This window comes from Mytilus edulis, chromosome 10, assembly GCF_963676685.1.
Source record: "Mytilus edulis chromosome 10, xbMytEdul2.2, whole genome shotgun sequence".
Taxonomy (NCBI): Eukaryota; Metazoa; Mollusca; class Bivalvia; order Mytilida; family Mytilidae; genus Mytilus; species Mytilus edulis.
Window position 1 is genome coordinate 56,476,586 of NC_092353.1, and position 20,935 is coordinate 56,497,520.

The 20,935-nt window shown below is 33.4% G+C and overlaps 3 protein-coding genes across 3 annotated transcripts in view; 1 reads left to right on the top strand and 2 right to left on the bottom strand.

Moving 5' to 3' along the window:
- Positions 1–20,935, top strand: part of LOC139492177 (inositol 1,4,5-triphosphate receptor associated 2-like) — a 455,884-nt gene that overhangs the window by 351,202 nt on the left and 83,747 nt on the right. The gene's annotated exons all lie outside the window — the stretch shown is intronic.
- Positions 744–1,301, bottom strand: LOC139492844 (heat shock 70 kDa protein 12B-like). Its single transcript, XM_071280996.1, has one exon. The coding sequence runs from the start codon at positions 1,299–1,301 to the stop codon at positions 744–746; it is 558 nt and encodes a 185-aa protein (XP_071137097.1).
- On the bottom strand, positions 1,545–20,162 carry LOC139492847 (uncharacterized). The gene is made up of 6 exons (XM_071280997.1): positions 19,958–20,162; positions 14,971–18,368; positions 3,338–3,652; positions 2,640–2,910; positions 2,116–2,268; positions 1,545–1,672 (listed from the first exon to the last, which is right to left on the bottom strand). The coding sequence occupies exons 1-6, from the start codon at positions 20,088–20,090 to the stop codon at positions 1,545–1,547; spliced, it is 4,398 nt and encodes a 1,465-aa protein (XP_071137098.1). The 5' UTR covers positions 20,091–20,162.

Sequence of the window (20,935 nt, forward strand, 5' to 3'; positions counted from 1 at the left end):
ACTTATTTGACAACCTGTATGACCACACACTCGTTACAAAAATTACAATAAGATTGTGCTTCAAATACATCTTGTACATAGACCTGTTGAAGACAGTACTAGCATATTGATATGATATGTTCTTAGGTTAATGTGTTGTTTGATTGTGTTCTCATTGACTTATGCCCTATATGTCTTTTTTTTTTATCTATAAGTTACAGTTAGATAGAGTCCATATATAAGGAGCAATCAGAGCGAAAACACCTTTTTTACATTTATATATATTTTTACATTGTTTAATAGAGGTAATGCGAATTTCACGGTCATTTGCTATGCCATATACTCGAAGTAATGTATTAGCATGCATGTAACATATGAATGAACCATTGTTTTTTTTTTATTTTAACCCTCCACCTTCTTATCATTAACGATCCCCATTATATCAAAGACAGATTTATTTATGTTGTATATAAGCCCATCGTATTACCGATACGTTTATGACAACTCCCGATCAAAAATGTTTATGGTCGTAGACGTCTATGACTTAGGAATACAGTTTTTTCTGGAGGCATTCCATATTTCTTTGTATGTAAAAACAAATCGGCGGTTAGAATATAACTTCTACGAACTAATTAACAATTTTCCTGGACTCAGATTGGTAGACTTTTAACTGTCCAAGCTACCCGAGAAAATCAAATTTTGCAGAAACGATTTCTTTAGTTTTTATCACCATTGCCTCAACTTCAATTTCTGTTCCATCAAATTTAAATCGAACTTGAACCTTCCGGGAATTTGAATTTAGGAGACTTTTCCGGGAAAAAATGAAGTTCCACCACAAGTTTTCCTAAATAGGAAGGATCACGATCGGTAACAAACAATTGAGCCTTGCCATCCGCAGTGTAAATCTCAACAGTAACAGTCGACTGGCTATCTATAACAGGATAGTAAATTTCCCGCGCAAACTTTTGTCCAACTTCAGCTATTTGGTTAGATATAATATGAGTGTCGAAAATATTTCCTACCACTAACTTGCCATTTAACACATTTCGCTTTTCAGGTGGATGTTTATCGGGATCGTAGTTATTACTACTTCTAACACCATATGTCTTTCTGATGACTCTAGCTTTTACAGTGTGTGGATTTCTTCCGAACAGTTGTTGTTGTATTGCTTTTTGTAGAACTGGACAGTTTGCAAAGCCTCCAACGAGAAGTACTGTTTCTATTCCATATTTGTTTCTGCTAAGGAGGCATGTTAAACTTCTTATAAGTGCTGCAATTGTTTGGGCAAAAAATTCGGCGAAGACGTCTTTAGAAATGACCATCTTGTCATGAATAATTTGAACGGAATCGGAAAACGGTGAACCTTGTAAATATAATTCGGGATTAGTTTCGAATTCTTTTTTAATTGCAGTTCTGAGTGTGAAAGGGAAAGACAGCGTCACTCTATCGTCTTTTTTCTGGGTCGAACACTATTTTCTTTCTTTCAAACGACGAAAGTAGATTCATGTATTCCTCTGGATGGTTGGAGCGGAATTCGTCTATCACTTTGAATGTGAAAATATTTCCTAAGTATTTAACGAATGAATCGTTGATGGCATTAGAACCCCAGTCGCCTCGCCTCCTCTTGCTGACATCAATTCTCGCAGAACACCATCAGGTGTAGAGTGGAAACCAGTTATATCTACAGTACCACCTATTAAAAATTACTATTAATATAAATGCGGATATCTAAAGACATGACTTTATTGAATGATTTTTCAAGTCAAATTTTCATGTAGACTGAGAAATCCGAGTGCTCTAACTCGTGAGTATATGTTTACTCTATCAATCTATTGTTAATGTGCGATCCAAGCAGTGAAGTGTCATTTGCCAAGTTTTTTTTCACATTTTGTGCCTTTATTTATGTCATTCATATACAGCTAAGGTTCTTAAACGCTCAACAGCAGTACTTCGGTTGAAAACGTTAAGTGTTCGATACCACTAAATTGTTAAAGAACACGATAGTTCAGGGGACATTATTTCTAAACAAAAATTCACGATATATACTAAAAGAAAAATGTCGATATATAATGTGGACCTATCTTTTCATAACAACTTGTTTGAATTGTATATTCAAGTACCTCCAAGATCTACTACCAAATACTTTAATAGTGTCTTTTGCTGATGCCAGGGATGGTGGGAAACCGATATATGTTTGTCTAGTAGTTGGCACATGTTGGCAAAATATAGCAGCAGCCTCTGGTTCTAGAGCTAGACTGAGCTTAGATCCTTCGATCCTTCGATCCCTGCCTATCAATGAAAAAAAATATTTCAAATTCAATATATATATATATATATTTTTTAATCTTGGTCTGACATCTTTATAAAAGAATTGTGTTAATATTATCGACGTTTTGAAGTAGTATAACCAGAGGGTATAACAAACTAATACAATTAAGGGGCCATGTATTTTTTGAAAACGTTTCTTCTTGTAATTTGTTTCATATGGCAGTTTGACGCAAACAGAGGGAGAGAGAGTATAAATCAAGGAAAAATTACCCTAACAACGTCAGCATACGGTCATTTTTCTTAAAAAATATATTTTGCGTACCATGTCTTCCTTTTTTTAAATTTTGTCTCTCAATAAGCTTGAACATGTGTTTGTTTGCTTTAAGTTTAACTAACACATTCTTGAATGATATCTGAAGAAGATAGTACCACTTTGAACCTTACTCTTTCAGCAACTTCTCCCATAAACTGTTTCGCTTTGTCACTCCATATTGCAGGTACATTTAACACAAAGTGAATATCACTTTCCTGTACGATGTCGATTTGTTGTTGAAGTTTTGTCATGATATCGTTTTTCAGGAAGTAGATGCAGTAACAGAACACGTCCAATGCAAAAATCTCTTTTCCAGTGACATCTTTAATTACTATGAATCTGTTCGATTTCTGTATCATTAAAAAAAATATTTTTCAATATGTTATAGCCTTAGACTATCAGGTCACAATTAAAAGCTAATGTATTGATTACCTGAACGTTTAATCCCCAAGATACCAATATGAACGTGTTTTACACAGTCATATTTGGTACGGCCAAATATATGCCGCTCCAAAATAAGATATTTTGACACAGAATTTAAAATGATATAGTCATCATCTTGGACATAATGGTGACATGATGCATACAAATACTTTAAAAAACCCATCTTTTATAATATTATTACAAGAGCGAGGAGGTGTACTTCCCCCCTCACCCCTAATCTGCTTGACTGTTATACATATATTTGAACATGTAATAAACGATATAAAATTAAAGAAAATGTCGGCAATGGTCAAATATTAGGACAATATATATATATTTACAGGCGATTCATACAGCATCATCTTGAATGAATTGAAGTAGACCCATAACTTGTGTTCCCCTGTCGGAAGGTTTGGCATTTTCATAATTGTATTCAGCGTCATATCCGAAACTATGGAAAGTACCGTCTGGTCGAAGTAAAAGGTCTGATGGCATCTTGTTCGTCACGTGGCCATCAAAACGTGATATCCAGTTGAATGTTTGGATGTTCAAGGGATCTTTGTTGTAATCTGTGAGTAGGGATATCGCATACCCTGAGAATGACGTTCCAATGCCCAGAGCAGCTACAAATGTATCCCTTCGAATCTCGCTCTGTTTTGAGCTCGTGCCCTATCATAAGAAACAAAGTAATGTGATATTGAGTCTGTATAAAATTGATTTTGATATAGTCTATCCAGAGACATATATACACAGAGATTGGCAACTCCGAGAAATCCTGTTAAAGATAGCCGTCCGGGATGAGATTCTCGTCGATAAATATTAGAACATGTAATCAAGTCAGGGATGAATAACCTCGATAGATAATCAAGAAAAGCAATGGGAAAATTATTTCAGATCATTTATAATTTCTTTTCTAAAAAAATATACTTGAAATCGTTATATTCATTTTTATGTATTTATTGGGAAAAATATTTTTTCTGTATTTCATATAATTAATTTTTCTCAATAAATACATAAAAATGAATGGTCTATCTTATGATGTTGTATCATTGTAGCTTTAATCATAGCGATTCTAAATGATCTAGTTGTAACGGATTTTTGAAGTCTTCTTTGTTCTCTCAAATATTCAAATTTGAAAATGTCTTATTTATACACGTACGTATTTTCATTCATTTATAAGTAGAGAAATGATGACAGAAACATAAAATGCATAATAATCACAGATCTATCATTTTATTTGTTATGATTTCAATCTAAAAATCTTTTGTTCAAAGATTTGATATTGAGAATTCAAATATCAGAAATTCTTACCTTATGTTTTCAGCAATAAAAAAAACTAGTGAAATTTTTTTTCATATTTTTGAAGATGCATAGTTCATTGTCTAAATTACTGAAGTTTGGCATTTTCAATTACTTAATAATGCGGTGTTTTGAAGCATCAGGTTGACTTATTGATCGGCATATGTATTCTTTTTGTGTTTGTGTTTTTGATGCAATGTTTTAGAATGTCGTTTCTTTCTGTGTGTGTTACAATTTAATGCTGTGTTTCTGTTGTGTCGTTGTTCTCCTCTTACATTTGATGCGTTTCTCTCAGTTTTGGTTTGTAACCCGGATTTGTTTTATACTATCGGTTTACGAGTTTCGAACAGCGGTATACTACTGTTGCCTTTATTTAGAAGGGAATAGTAATAAGGATATCATTTGCATGACAAACGATGAAACTTACAAACAGTTCTGATATTCTTTTACTAGTCCTGCCTCTGCCTACTTGAATTTGAATCATTTGATCCTCTGGAATCATTGCGTGACCTAAAAATTAAGTGAAACATTAAATGCACCGCGTAAAGTTAAATGTACGACATTTATTTTCATAACCCATTTCTCATTGTATTGCTTTTTATACAATAATTTAAAAATATACCTTGATCATGTTGATTGCTTTCTTAATAAGATCAACATTAAATTGGGAATGTAATTGATTCATCAAGACGGTTGAACATTGTGTGAGGGGTTGGTTTTTGAGAGATAGTTCATTACTAATATTATTATTTTTACCTCTTTGATCCTTTGTTTCTGTATCTAACTTGTTCCCCTCCCTCTTCTTCCGCTTTTTCCACCTTCTGCACTTGAATTTCCGTGTTAATTGAGAGAGAAAACAAAATTAGAAACTAAAAAACGTTTTGATAAATAAAATTTAAATCTACGCTTGATATATCAATTGTGAAATATAAACTCATTATGTATATCAGGTTTAGATTAAATAAATGAATACTTTTCAAAAGCATACACCTACTAATGTCATTTTTTCATCAATCTTATAATTCATTTTATATTTGCTCATCATATATTTTCTTAATATATTCCCCATGTTTTTTTTATGTTTTTTTCAGATGGAAATGTAGCTTTGGTTTCCAATGAGACAAATATCCACTATTGTGCGCTTAACTTTTGGTCCTTATTCTGTTCCTGCTTTCTGTAAAATCTTATTGAACCGGGAGTTTTAAACGTATTCTGCCTCCCTTCTACAAGAATTTTACTTAGAGAAGTCGATATCAATCTAAAAAAAAAACAATTTGTAAAAGAAATTTCAATATTTTAATCAACGACACATCTTACCTGCTCCAACTCAGGAAGTTGACTGCAGCAGTGCTTCCTGATCTATAACCTTGTAATACTACTTGTATATATTTCGGCCAATATTAAGTTTTTGGCACATACCACATTATGAAAATGATATGGGTTTCTTAGGTTTCGGTGACTTGCTTTTTTTCTTATGGAAGGAAGCAAATATCATTGGGTGAAAATTATTAACAGAAAATAATAATATAATAACTTTGACATTGGCAAGTATATAACGAAATCTGCACAGAGAGTACAATGAGTTTTTATTTTCTTTCTCCACTTCTTAATTTTTTCATTTCTTCATTTATTTATGTATAGTTTAAAAGATACAGTTAAGTCGGCTTCATATCTTGACTTACATCTAGAAATTGACAATGAGGGTCGGTTGAAAACAAAACTTTACGACAAAAGAGATGATTTCAGCTTTCCAATTGTGAACTTTCCATTTCTAAGTAGCAACATTCCAGCAGCACCCGCATACGGGGTAGATATCTTCCAATTGATACGATACTTCCGTGCTTGCATTTCCTATCATAATTTTCTTGATAGAGGGTAACTGCTCACAAGGAAGCTATTAAATGGTGAAGTTGAAATCATCCCTTCGTAAATTTTACGGACGCCATCACGAGTTGGTTGACCGTTATGGAATAACCGTTTCACAAATGATATCGGATATGTTCCTTACGTCGTAACTACAATCCCCTTCCCTTTCATGAATGTGACCTACCGAATTAGACAATTTACCGGATTTGTAATCACATAAGCAACACGACGGGTGCCACATGTGGAGCAGGATCTGCTTACCCTTCCGGAGCACCTGAGATCACCCCTAGTTTTTGGTGGGGTTCGTGTTGTTTATTCTTTAGTTTTCTATGTTGTGTCATGTGTACTACTAGTATTGTTTTTCTGTTTGTCTTTTTCATTTTTAGCCATGGCGTTGTCAGTTTGTTTTAGATTTATGAGTTTGACTGTCCCTTTGGTATCTTTCGTCCCTCTTTTATGAACGAACGAACGCAAAAAAGACAGAACGAAAGAAAAAAAATTAACGAAACGAGCGAAAGAACGAACCAAGCGAACCGAACGGAACAAATGAACGAACTAACAAATGAATGGATGAACGAAAGAACGAAAGAATGATATTTTTTTCTGACAGCAATTCTATATCAAATGATATTCATTGGAAAAACTCCAAAGCCTTTGGTATAGATATTAACACCGGAAGTGACTATTCCAACAGCTGGATAAATAAATATTAACTATAACAAATCACCTCTCAGAAAGACAATAACAATCAAAACCAAGGAGAAAGAATGACACAACCGAAACATAGATAGAAGTGAAAATGGAACAACCTGACCAAAGAGCAGAACACAGCCCAAGGCCACCAATGGGTATGTTACACAGCGAGAAAATCCTGCATCCGAAAACTGGCTTCAGCTGGCTCCTAAACAAGAACGTGTATTTGTTCAGCGAAATTTACGCCATACTACACCATGACACATACAAATGAACCAAAATTATAAAAAAAACCACAAAACTTACAAAGACTAGAGGTTTCTAACCTGGGACAGATGCTAACACGCAAATGGGTCAAGCATGTTGCGGGCGATCACAACCCTCCACTTATACCCCTAGCCACCGTGGAACAAACAAACACACATGCAACAAAACCCACAGGTAAAACTCAGTGTATCGTTGCGGGATCAAGGTGCAAAGACGCAGATCATACATTCAAAGGTTTGTTACATTATAACTGAGCTCGAGAAATTTCACGTAGAATATATTAATTGAAAATGGCCATACAGTCTAAATAGTATAGTCAGCAATAGTTGAAATTTGCTGCATAGACAATCATACCATAACTTCTTCTTTTTATTCAAAAGTAAAATCACAAAAATACTGAGGAAAATTCAAATCGAAAAGTCCTTAATCAAATAGCAAAATCAAAAGCTCAAACACATCAAACGAATGGACAACAACTGTATGTATAGTATGTTGTGTATCAAATGCAGTAGATGTATTATTTGAAGGATTAGAAAGACGATTTGGGGAGAGTTGAGTCCTCATTGGTCAATGCTTAAGTGTGCAAAACACTCCAGTGATATATGTATTTAATTTTTCGCAAATAGACTCTTTTGTCGAACAAACTTAAAAGTACCTGACAAGTTTTAATAGACAGTGTAATTTTGTTTAAATACATTGGGTTATATACAATCCTGCTAAGAACATCATGTAAATGAATGGAACATTCTGTGCATGTTGACATACATTATCATTGGTATTACTATGGTCATACTTATCAATTAACGGATTTGAATTTTTTGAAATATGAGGATCCACCACCCTTGAGCAAACATAGATTACCGTAGGTGTATTTGGCAACCTTTCCGGATGTTTTTGTTCCTCAATTCTCTTCAACATATCGTAATTTGTGTGGCCTTGTAATACATATATTTTTTTTGAGCGTCAATGCCGAGTCTTTTGAAGACAAAACAAGTGTCTGGTATACATATTGTTAAACCTGATGTGTGTATTTAAGGAGTCTTTTCAGTGACATTCTTAATTATAACACAGTTGCGAAAAAGATGATATTTCATTACGAGATATCTGGTAACATGAAGTTTATATATATTTTTTGCGTGCCTGTCTGTGTGCCGTTTAATGAAAGATATTAACCTAGATAAATCAGAATTGGGGATTTTTAAATCTAAGTTAGAAACTGTTGGTCATTTACTGATATAATATCCTGATATGCTATATATAACAACCGCTGTTTTTACAGGGAACACCTCAGTTTTATATTTCATATAAATGTAACAAATAAGTAATAAAGCTTCAAGTAACACTGCATATCTTCCCTGTTGATTATATTTCATCAGTTTAAAACAGTCAAGTGTCCTTGGTGACTTATCTATTTTAAACTAACCAGTTTGTTGAGAAGTAACGTGCATTATATTGAAAATATGTAAAAAAAAGTACGGACGTGATATAAATATTTTAAGACAGATTTTTGGAGATGGAAAACTCATGATCCAGAAGAATAGTACAGGATAAAGTACACAGATAGAACAAGATAGAGCAAACAATAAATCGAAAAGCCTTTAAGGAGTTACACATATGCCTTAAAATATACTTTAACAAGAATGGGTCCCAAATACACGGATGCCCCATGCGCACTAACATTTTCTATGTTCACTGGACCTTGAAATGGGACAAAATCTCTAATTTGGCATTAAAATCAGAAAGATCATATCAGAGGGAACATGTTTACTAAGTTTCAAGTTGATTGGACTTCAACTTCAAAAACCTCCTCGACCAAAAACTTTAACATGAAGCGGGATTGACGAACGGACGGACGAACGGACGCACAGACCAGAAAACATAATGCCCATAAATGGGGGATAAAAAACAAGTACAAATTTTGCTATTCCTTTTCCACATTGAGTGTCCACCAGAAGTATCAGAATGCATCAACCACAACTATAACATAATCATCTAATTCTACAATTACAATAAACAAAACAGTATAATATTTTTATTCTTCTCGAAAATGGAGTTTCCACAAAAAAATCACTGAACATTTACTATCCGTACAATGCAGGTTTCTTATCAGCTTTTTGTAACTTCTGAGAAAAAAAGAAAATCGTAAAATATACAATTTGCGTATTATCTATCAATGAGAATTTTGCTGAATACTTTTTATAATACAATATTAAAAAAATCTTCAATAGGGGCAGCAAATACAGTTTTCCACGTTATCTTTATGTTCCGCAAAATGCAGATATAGGAATCACTCAGACTGTCTTGTCCATCTCTTGGCTGTTTGTGCATAACATTCGAATGACTTTTTATTTATATAAATAGCACTTTTTCAATATGGAACAAATCTGACAATGGGTTAAAATAATCTGTCAACAATTCATTTGAAAGCACTTGAAGGTATTTGCTATTTTAAGAAGTACAAATATATTAATCGACTAGCATATTAATGTACAGGAAAGTTTAAAATTGTCGCAGTCATGGACTGAGTATAATTGCCCATGAGTGAGATTGGTTTTACCTTTTTATGCGCAGATACATTTAGCTGACCAGGGCAACTAATTTCAACCATACGTGGAACGATACAGTGCTTCTGATAAATCATGGAATGTAGAAGCAATAGGCGTATTCACTGTACAAAAAAGCCGCCATAAACTAGCTTATCTAAAGGAGATAAACATGTCGGAGGTATTACATCTGGTAAAAGGATTCCGAGTTTGTCTTGTTACAGTACGGGGATCTGTAAACGCCATTGGGAATAGTGTACCACCCATGATGTTTTTCCCAAGAAGGCATTTCAAAGGCAATTTATTTGATATGAACTTCAATGAGTTTATGGTGGCACACATCTCTCTTACTGGATGACAGCTTATAATATTTGTAATCTTTCTACAACACTTTGTAAAGCACTCTAATCTTAGAACTCAAAACCCCGTCTAGTCTTTGTTAGATAACCACTATATTCATCAAGCTGTAACAATTAATACTCACCTTTGCAAAACACAATTATAATTCTTTCATTTCTTTCCCACTGTTACCAAAAGTTTCAACCATTGGACAGGAAGGTGTATGGTTCATTCAAAATACATTTGAACAGCGTCATCTTTTCAAAGCCTTAATTAACCCTGATATGTTAGTCGCAAAGGGTGACTGGAAATATGAATATGGCCACGTTGGTCCTCTTCCGACGGGTATTAAAATACTTGCCAAAGTACGGCGTCCCTTTATCTGTTCTGGATGTATATATAAATTAGTAATGTCTATCTAGTCAGAATGTGGATGTTAAATTTGATGCCTCGTGTAGTGAGAGAGACACGCTCTATTAATGTTAAGAAACCTTGCAACAACTCTTCGAGGGGTCTATATGTAGCCATTTCAAAACATAATGTTTGTCCTTATGCAATATGCCCTCATTTTATCAGTGGCAGTCCAAATGTCCCCGACCTTCATCCTGGAAGACTTCTATTACAGGACCTACCTAATGTATTCACTGTTTTCGTCATGAAAATACACGAAACATTCACCAGAGAGTACATTTAGTAAACACCATTTAATCAATGATAGCATGTTAATGATTGCCATTAAATAATAAATTAAAAAGGTCGTTGGATGATACCAAGACCTTTTTGATAAATATTCCGTATCAACTTCACAAATAATACACGATGGTCTTGTAGTATAGATTTTATGTACAGGCGTTGTTTATCATCTTAATAATGTGTTATAGTATTCTTTTATTTGTCTTTGTAAATCATGGCTTTTACTGTTTAGTTTTTTTTGGTAGTGTCCATTTGACGTGGCTTCGATCTTGTACTTCCCGTCTTTTTTTTTTCTTTGTTGACACATTTGTTTGTTTTAATAGGGTTTTGCATTATAACACAATGTTGACTGCTGTACCCCTATTTTTGAAATTTTTACCTATTATGTCTGTTTGTTTTTGTTCAAACATTTTTTTTCAATATAACGGATTTGTTGGCGACTGTTTTACAAGTGAGAGGTTTAGCTATCTATCACACCAGGTTAAATCCACCATCTAAATAAGAAAACGCCTGTAACAAGTCAGGAATAGGAAAGTTGTTGTCCGTTCGTTTGGTGTGTTTCAATTTTTGATTTTGCCATTTGCCTTGAAACCTTCCGCTTAGAATTTTCCTCGGAATTCGGATTTTTTTTTAGACCATCGTGACATCTATCGACAATCCCTAGAATTGTTTTATTTTGCAAATTGGACATTCGATAAGTAAGTGAGATTTGAAAAGAATTTAAATTCCTGATTTGAGTTTAAAACTATCAACAATTCTTGTATATGGCAATAAAAGCGCTGTGCCTTTGCTTTTTTCATGTGTGTGCAGTGATGTTTGTTGTGAATTGAAAATCATATCTGTTCTCTCCAAATAATACCAAATATTTTCGACCCGTTATATGCACAGTGACATCTCAATTCTTACCAAACCTGACCACTTAAGCATGGAAATGTGATATGCCAAATCTTAGACTGACAAATACTCCTCCTAATCAATTCAAGCATGAACAAATTGTTGACCAATAGTCATAATGTACAGTAACTGTAACTGACAACAAGATCTTATCCAGATATCAATGGAGGCAACTGGAGTTTGAAAATGAGGCCGCTCGGTGACGTATATCGGTTAACTTCTACACGCAGCTATCTATAGTTGTTCCTATATACCCTTGGACATTTTTTGTGCATGTTTTATAACGTGAGATTCAGTGCACTGTTTTTTAATTAGTTGCGGTGATCTGCACTTTTCCTTTCGAATTTTCTTTAAATATATTTGTGCTCAATTCTGCATATTTGCAGTTTTTCTTCCCATGTGTATTTTACAGGACGTTTTCTTTATAGTACACACTCAATAGTTGTCCAACTCTGCAATGTTTGTTTAGTGAACCCCTCAATATATTACTTTTTTTTCAGTTCTGTATACTTTGTTTTATTCTAAGAGACAATCTTAATTAAAGTTTTACAAATATTTGCACCTTTTTGCAGTATTTCCATAATTCAGAATTTTATGTTTACAACTCTGCATTTCTCAACTGTTTTTTGTAGATCTTATCGATATCTTAGCCTGGGTATTGAACAGCAGTATAGTACTGTTGACTTTATTTGTACCTTAAAACTTTTTTCTATTAAAGTTCTTACATCTTTAATTCCTGCGCAAAATTCCACGATGATTTGCATAAATCTGTAAGTAGCGAGCTTTTTTATACATCCCAGTACTATTGTTATTCTTAATAGGTTCTATTTCTGATTAAGTGTAAATTGAATAGATCTATTCTTACAAATAACAATTGATTTTGACCACAGAGTGGGACGAGCAGGGTTTCTGAACCTCTGCTTCTAAATGTACATCCCGATAGCCCAATCCATTGTTATTCATAACAATAGATATTTCTGCCATCGTGGATTCTTACTCAGAAACTCATATCCTTCACTATATAACTATAACTTATCTTTGTTCAAGTTTTAATATCGTTAATTGTATACACAATTGCAAATACATGTATAAGTTACATATAATGGTACAATGGTATAATATAAAAATACACTAAGATATCATTTAACAATATGTTTAAAATCATGGCGGTGACATGTGAATTTTCTTCTAAAAATAAATAACAAATTGGAGCTATATAACTCACGAAGGAACAAATCTATTTCAAAAACTATTTTATTTCACAATTGTGTATGTACTAATTTTGTGCAAGTTAACCTAAACATGTAGGTACGGCTTTCACAAGTTGCTAGATAGATCGTAACCATACTATAGGTGTAATACCACCATTGATTTCCCCTATTAGTCTTTGTTAAATTTGCACTTTTCAAAAAATTGTGCAAAATTTATTTTTGATTCAAATAAAGAAATACTTGGCATGAGTAAAGTTTTATCCTGTGCAGTACTATAGAAAAAATTTCTCATAACATTTCATTGCATATAAGAAAATAACCATCACTGGAAGTTAACCAATCAAATTTTTCCCCTTATTTTATCTGTGTACAAGGTTTAGTCCCCATTTAACCTCAAGATTATAAAATATTCTATAGGAATCCCAAATAAAAAAAAAATGGTGCTTTGAAATACCAAAGATATATGTTTATGACACAGAAATGTTTTACTGCAATAAAATGTAGGACTAATTACCTACAACTGTCAAATTCAAGGGAATATTTTTTTTCAACCTATTTTCGTATACAACCGGATGTGACGTACCATGATTTGGTGGTATTACACCTATATGCGCGTTCTCTCCATTATTTTCAATTAGCATTGTTTCCTTAAAAATAAGAGTGCAACATTAATTCAGAAAACACCATGGTGAATAAAACGGCGCTAACTTTATTATTCTAACTTTAATCGTAAATAGCGATAAATGCAACATGATTATAAAATAATATATGCAGAATTATGTACGCAAATAAAATAGAAATGGTTACAAGAAAAAGTAATTGGTATGTTTTGGGCGAATCACGTTACCTATGCATAAGTTGAAAATTGTGCGTACAATTTGCATTACATGTCAAATAACCCCTCATATACATGTATATTGATTAACGTGACTTCATTTATGTTTCATAGCATTTTTGACAAAATTGAACCAAACAAACTGTGAAAATGATTTTTTATTTCATTTGCAATGATATTATTAAATAAAATAGTTTAGTTTTTTATTTATAACTCGTACTTAGATGGAATGATACAAAGAGAAATAGAATTATTGGGTTTTTTTAACATTTATTTATAGTAGATTGAGAAACAAGTTATGTCAACTTATATTAATCCCTTCCACTTTGCGGGTGCGAGTGCTGTATTGTAGAGGAATGAGTCTGCTATTTTTCGAAATTAACAAGGGTGTCTTTTACGTGCCAGAGATATGGGTCTCTCTTAAAATGGGTCAGTCATTTATCGTACCCTTCCGACGAATTATCATCGATTATCCAGACCATACTAGCAAATGGTGTCAAGGGAGAGTCGAGCATTCAGTCCCTGAAAATTTCTCCCCGGAGCGGGGATCGAACCAGGTAACTTTGTGTAAGTAGTCCTATGCACTAACCTCTACACCAAGGCTCTCCTGTGTAGAGTATTGTCATTTCGATAAGACACATTCATCATTAGAACTGTACCAGTATTCAAATTATGTACGCCAGACGCGTGTTTCGTCTTCAAAAGACTCACCAGTGTCGTTAGAACAAAAACAAATAAAAGTCCCGAGTGGTATGGTATTCGGTCGATTATAATGTAACCCGTTTTATTAATAGATCAAATCAGCCTTTTTTCCAGATCTTTCTCTAAGGATTTTCTTATCCCAGGAATAGATTACCTTAGCCGTATTTGGCACAACTTTTTGGAATTTTGGTTCCTCAATGCTCTTCAACTTTGTACTTGTTTGTTTTTATAACTTTTTTATCTGAGCGTCACTGATGAGTCTTATGTAGACGAAACGCGCGTCTGGCGTTCTAAATTATAATTCTGGTACCTTTAATAACTAATTACTCCTGTTTATTCATAGACTGATTTATTAGCGCGGCTTATAAATAATCTTTTAATCATTTATTTATTTGCCACTATTTCAAATAATATTGAAACATAAATTGTCTAAATGAGAACTAAAATTCACTACATATTCATGTAAAAATATATCCAACCTGCAATGAAAAAAGATAAATTAAAGTGACTACATATTGCCACTCCATTTAAAAATAATACTGGTTTTTTGAAAATCCTTTTAAATGTTTTCTGAACAAAAATGAATATACAGTTTAGAAAACAATAAGTTAATATTGCATGTAAATAAAAATTCAGACAAAATACGAAAACAAAGCCTATTTCTTGCCAGTCTGTATATCCTAATTCTGCTGCAAGTGTACCTTTATAACTTGTAATATTTGGATCAGTATGGCACTGTACAGAGAAATCGACACCATTTTGGTAAGTATTATTATATGCTTGACTCATACATGTGATATTTTCCAAACTAAATTCTATACAATTTGATGATGTTATTTTTAATATATTCATTTCGGGGATGGTAGATGACTGACTGTAGCTAAGAGATTCGCTAGGAATTACAATAGCAGTATATGTGACATATACTAAAAGATCAAAAACTATAATAATCATGAAAAGTAAAATTCCGATACCAGTTATTCCTGCCCAAGAAGGGATATGCATATATGATAGAGTAAATACATACGACGCTACATGTATCAATAGGATTAATCTAATAACAATATAAATAGCAAAATACATAAACTTATATATAAAATGTATGTAAAATATTTCACCTTGATATATTAAAACGCCACATCCTATTAATACAAAAATTCGAAAAATGCGCTTAAAGGAAACCGAAAAATTGGTTTTGAACGTGATTGATAATGACAAAAAAAGTACAATAGAGAGCCATATCACATATTTGCTTAACTTCGTTGGTTCCAAGATAATAGCGCCAGATTCTGCGACTTGCCCAATACAATAAACTGAATTTTGACTTTCTTGACTAATGAAAATGGAAACGTATAATGGAATGGCAATAGTCAATGCAATTAAGGTTAACATGGCTAAAGCAAATACTGCATGAGTCTTCTCGATTAATTTTCTATACGTTTCACTGTAGTTTATATATTTGGTAGCTTCAGAACTGCAATCGATAATCTCAAATACTGAAAGGCCACTTTCATTACATAAATAAGGATCAGCCCCATTATGCAGCAATGTTTTTATACAATCACGTTTCACCTTTTCTGAGAGGGATCTCTTTATAACAGAATGTAAGGGTGTATTGCCCTCCTTGTCTGGCATGTTTACAAAGTTACGACATACACCTCCAAGAGCAGTGTGTTGAGAAATATTAGACCATACGGTCCTAAAAGCTGACCGAGCGTTTCTGGTATACCCATTCCCCTCTTCTGCGCTTCGACAATTACCAAAGTAATTATTCTGACAGCTATGTGAAAGCAAATATTTTATTGCACAATCACTCTTCGTGTAATGTAAAGGGGTTCTATCGAAATCATCATGAACCCTAACCTTACCTCCATTACGAAGCAGAAGAGAAAGTATTTTGGTATAATTGTGTGCAACTGCTAAATGGACAGCAGTAAGTCCGTTACTGTCAACAATGCTTACTTTTGGTTTCGGCCTTCTGTACATCATGTCTCCTTGTGCATCTTGAACGGAGTCCAAATTTGAATCCCCATTTTGGGAAAATACTTCCTGGAATAAAGTCCTCACAGCTTCTAAATTATTTAATATTACAGCATAATGGAGAACTGTCCATCCACTCTTTGTTCTAGAATTGATATTCTCTGATGTTATATTTGATCTCAACTTTTTTAAGTCGTTTTGTCGGACTGCAATATGAAGTTCGGTCTGGTTTAAATCATATTGAAGCAGTAAACTAGTCAATTTGACTTTGCTTCCTGTGACCAGAATTGGGGTCTTCATCGCGCACCATGCTCTCAGGTTTACCTTTGCCCCATTTCTCATCAGTAAGTGAGCCATATCATATTGACTCGTGCTAACTGCTATATATAAGGATGTTTCCCAAATTTCGGAAAAGCAGTTAACATCGGCACCTGAAGAAATTAATTCCGTAACAATAGCTATGCTACCGCCTAGAACAGCCAGGGGAAAGAATGACTTTACTGAGGGTTGGTATAAAATATCTCTAGTCAGTAACCATTTACGTTCTATAGTAGTAATCTTGTTCCATACATAATGAAAGAACTCATAACAGCCAAAGGCTACAATCCAGTACATGAGTGTACTTCTGGACCATTTTGCCTCTACAACTCGACTAATTGCATCACTGTTATCTTGAAATTCTTTGTTGGATAAAAATATATCTTTTACCTTTCTTCCTACAGCTGACTGGTCCCTATTACTGGATAAAAACTCTATAGCCTTCTCGAAGATTGATTGGTCTCTTTGTAACCTCTCGGAACATACCTTTATCAACAAAGTATGTACAAGCATCCTTCCATTATTGTCAATAATAGTTCCAAATATACGGATGAAGTTTCTATTCTTAAAAAGGTGGCTCATCAACAGACTTGAAAATCTCCCACTTTTCAATTCTTTAAACAACCTATCATATAATGGTCTAAGATGATCCTTATCCAGCTCATCTTCCTGAATAATCACAATATATTCATCCTGTTCATTTCCATTTATATCGGAACGAACTCGAACTCGATCTCTAATAAACAAGAGATCACACTCTGAAAACATTACTTTTGGATTAAACAAACAAAAATGACGACCGACAGTCTCTTCCAGAGCATCGTGAATAAACCGGATATTGTCACTCTCCTGGGTGAAATAAGATCCTATAGCACATAGAACGCTATCCCCAAGTTCTTTCTTAGACGTGTTTCTTTGAAGCCCGCAATGTTGCATTATTTTGTAGATTTTCTCATCACATTCACGTGAGTCAAAGTCAAATATACTTCTACTTAATGTACCATTATACAACATACATAGTACCAATGAGCAATACAGACTCTTATTTTCGATACTCATTTTATTAAGTTCCTCATTCAAGAGTGATATAGGTTGTCTAAAGAATGTGATTCTGTTTCTGAATCTTTCCTCATTAGTTGAAACTAATTTGCAAAGAAGTGGAAATGCATATTTTGTTTGACACACAATTTCAATTTCTTCTGGTTTCATTTCATTCTCTTTGTTGCTTCGGTTTAGATGTTTTAATAATATTTTCCGTTTTTCCTCCTTTGAAAGTTCACTAGACCCTTCCTCTAAATTAACGATAACCTGGTTTAAAATTGTCGAAGCATTCGTAAATCTTGTGTTTAGGGCTATTTGTAATCTCAGTGTACATAATAATTTATTTGCACCTAACTCAGACCCCAAGCAACTAGTCAGCTTTTCGTTTATTCTTTCCCATTTTTCCAACAGTGTCAGACTTAAACCATATTTTCCAAGCACATCATCAATCAGAAAAACTTGATTTTGTTTTGTTTTGTATTTGATAATATCCTCTGGGGACTCTACGGGAACAATTTCAAATCCTTCTGAATGAAGCTTTAATGCGATGTGACGGATGATGGCCGTCTTGCCTAATCCTGAATTTGATGTCACCAAAATACAACTAAAATCCTTAACTTTGGCATAAACTAATTTTGATCCATTTGTTTCGTAGAAATTGTTGTCCTCTATTCGCCATGCATCAAGCAAAGTTGCATTCGTTTCTGTAAATATTAATATATTGTCAGTAAATGTAATAAACTGCTTTGCTGAGCGCAGCTGGATACGACCGCAGATGTCAACCCTGAAAAGTTGGTGCCAAAATGGACACAATGTTCGTGCTTGATACAGGTTTGAATTTGGATTGTAATTAAATATTTGACAGAAAATAGGTTTCTGCCACAGATTAACTGTAGTCAAAGAACTTTAAAATTGGTTATATGATATGAATTTATGTTAATTTTTTTTGCATTTGTGCAAAAAACTATGCTGTTGCAAATTGACCCCTCCTCCCTAAATAAAATTGACCCCGTTTGTTTGCTTTTTTGCAATACATTATCCTGTTGAATACTACCCCCCCCCCCCCACAAAAAACTTTGAAGAAGTTTTCTTTTAAAATCTAAAATCTAATATGAGAAAAAATAGTCTTAAAATTTAAAACGACAAACATAGTTATGGGCAAAATTTATATTAATTAATAGTAACAAGCAGTGTAAGGGGGGTAAACTAAGATTGTTGTTTAAAAGTGGGATTTGATTACCTCCCGAAGAACTGTCTTAATTGTCCTTTAACCAGAAAAAAAAATTTGATTAAGACCCCCGCCCCCCCCCCCCCGTTTTACCTCTAATTCCTAAATTCTTTGAGTCATAACCCTCCATAGTCAATCCCAACAATCCCTTTGTTGTATGGAAACTTGTGGTATAATTTCAGAGAAATTCATACACTTTAACACAAGTTATTGTCTGAAAACAACAAAAATGCTTATTTTGGCCGGATGTTTGGTCCCTTATTCCTAAAAAATTGGGACCATAACCCCAAAAATCAATCTCTACCTTCCTTTAGTGGTTATAAACCTTGTGTTAAAATTTTATTGATTTCTATTTACTTATACTCAAGTTATTATCCGGAAACCATCTGTCTTCGGACGAAGCTGACACTGACGTCGTCGACGACGACGACGACGACAACGTGATACCAATTTACGACCAAAACAAGTTTGCGGTCGTATAAAAAATGAAACTAACAAATTAAGTAGATCCAACTTATGATTCGATGTAAAGATAAAAGAGTCTTGTATTGATGTTTTTTTGCAGATAGAATTAAAAAAACCTCTTTTTTTCTATATACTTATCTGAAGATTTATAATTTCTGTCTTTAGGTATCGTCTTTAATTAATACATTATCTTTCTTTTGTATATTCAGAAATAATATTTCAACCAATTTTTTGTTATCGTTGATCTTGCTTCTTACATTTATCCAAATTATAGAAGAAAAAATGTACCCCCATATTTTATAATATACAAACCCTAATCAATAGAGAAACGTAATATACCAGAGAGATAGTAAGGCTTATTATTCAAAGACAAACTGACATTGCCATTGCAAAAACCCATACAAGTGAGCATATTTTTAAAACTCAGGAAACCCTCGAGATGCTGAAAAAGAATCATTACACATAACCTTATATGGGAACTGAAGCCATTAACTAGCGTACACATGTAAATGAACCAATATGAACAGTATTAAAATAGATATTTTCAAAATGAGACGAGTGAAGCTAGTTTAATTGAAGTTCATTTTAAATTGCACAAACCTGCGATGTTTTTGGGTAGATTCCCTTTCCTGTAAAAGGAAAAATAACTTTCAATCTGTTCCTTTTCTTTTTTACAATCAAGGTATTCCTTTTTGAGCTGCTTCAGTTCTGCGTTTGCAACCGTTTTTGCCATTTCTCCGTCAAGATCAATATTTAAGATATCGGTGACTTCTTGTGGTTTTTGGCCGTTATTCAGGGACGTCAATGCCTTAAAAGGAGTATACAAGTAATAAATGATACGCTAACAGGAAAAGGGGCACACAGTTTTAAACATTTTATGTGTTTTTGGTGTGTATTTATTAAAAAAAAATCAATATATTTAAAACAAGCGTCGTCCAAGAGCCCTCATTATATTTGCATCTTCAACATGACCAATATCTAACATTATAGACTACAAAATATTTCATTGTCAAACATTATAAATTGTTGATCTTGTATTTTTTTAATTTTTTGCTGTTTCATTTCAGGTCAATTAATACAATTTTGAAAACAGTCCTTATACATTTTCTAGTTTTCATGTTGAATTATCCATATATTTTTATATTGATGATTTGAAAATTAAAGCTGCCACTGAGGACAAGTTATTTGTTAACGAAATGGCAGCTCAATCGAGAAGCATTCTCTATGTCTTTTGTTGTTGATTAAGGATGTACTTAGGTGAGGTTTTGAAATAAGTGTCAAATGTTCGGACTCCTTGGTGATTTTCCTTACGATACAAGGTAAAAATGTTTGCTCCATAACACCTATTTATCTTTTAACATAATATTTAATAGCTCATTAAAGGTCATTTGACAAAATTAAAGCAGATTCTTTATTTTTTTTTTATTAGACCCAAATAATACTAATGTAAATATAAGGTAAAAGTCCAAGTCAGCCTTTTCCCGCCATATTTTATCAATCAAATATCTCGAAAAGGAGCACCATGAATATTTTTAGCTGATTTTGATCCTTAACTAATAATTTTCAATCTCAAAATAT

Excerpts from the sequence above, each read along its gene's own strand:
- LOC139492844 (XM_071280996.1), bottom strand. The coding sequence starts at position 1,301 with ATGGTCATTTCTAAAGACGTCTTCGCCGAATTTTTTGCCCAAACAATT.
- LOC139492847 (XM_071280997.1), bottom strand. The coding sequence starts at position 20,090 with ATGGCAAAAACGGTTGCAAACGCAGAACTGAAGCAGCTCAAAAAGGAA. Across the intron at positions 3,653-14,970 it reads AAGAAATAGGCTTTGTTTTC|GGCACGAGCTCAAAACAGAG; the intron begins GTATTTTGTCTG and ends TTCTTATGATAG. Across the intron at positions 2,269-2,639 it reads TATCATTCAAGAATGTGTTA|GCAGGGATCGAAGGATCGAA; the intron begins GTTAAACTTAAA and ends TTTCATTGATAG.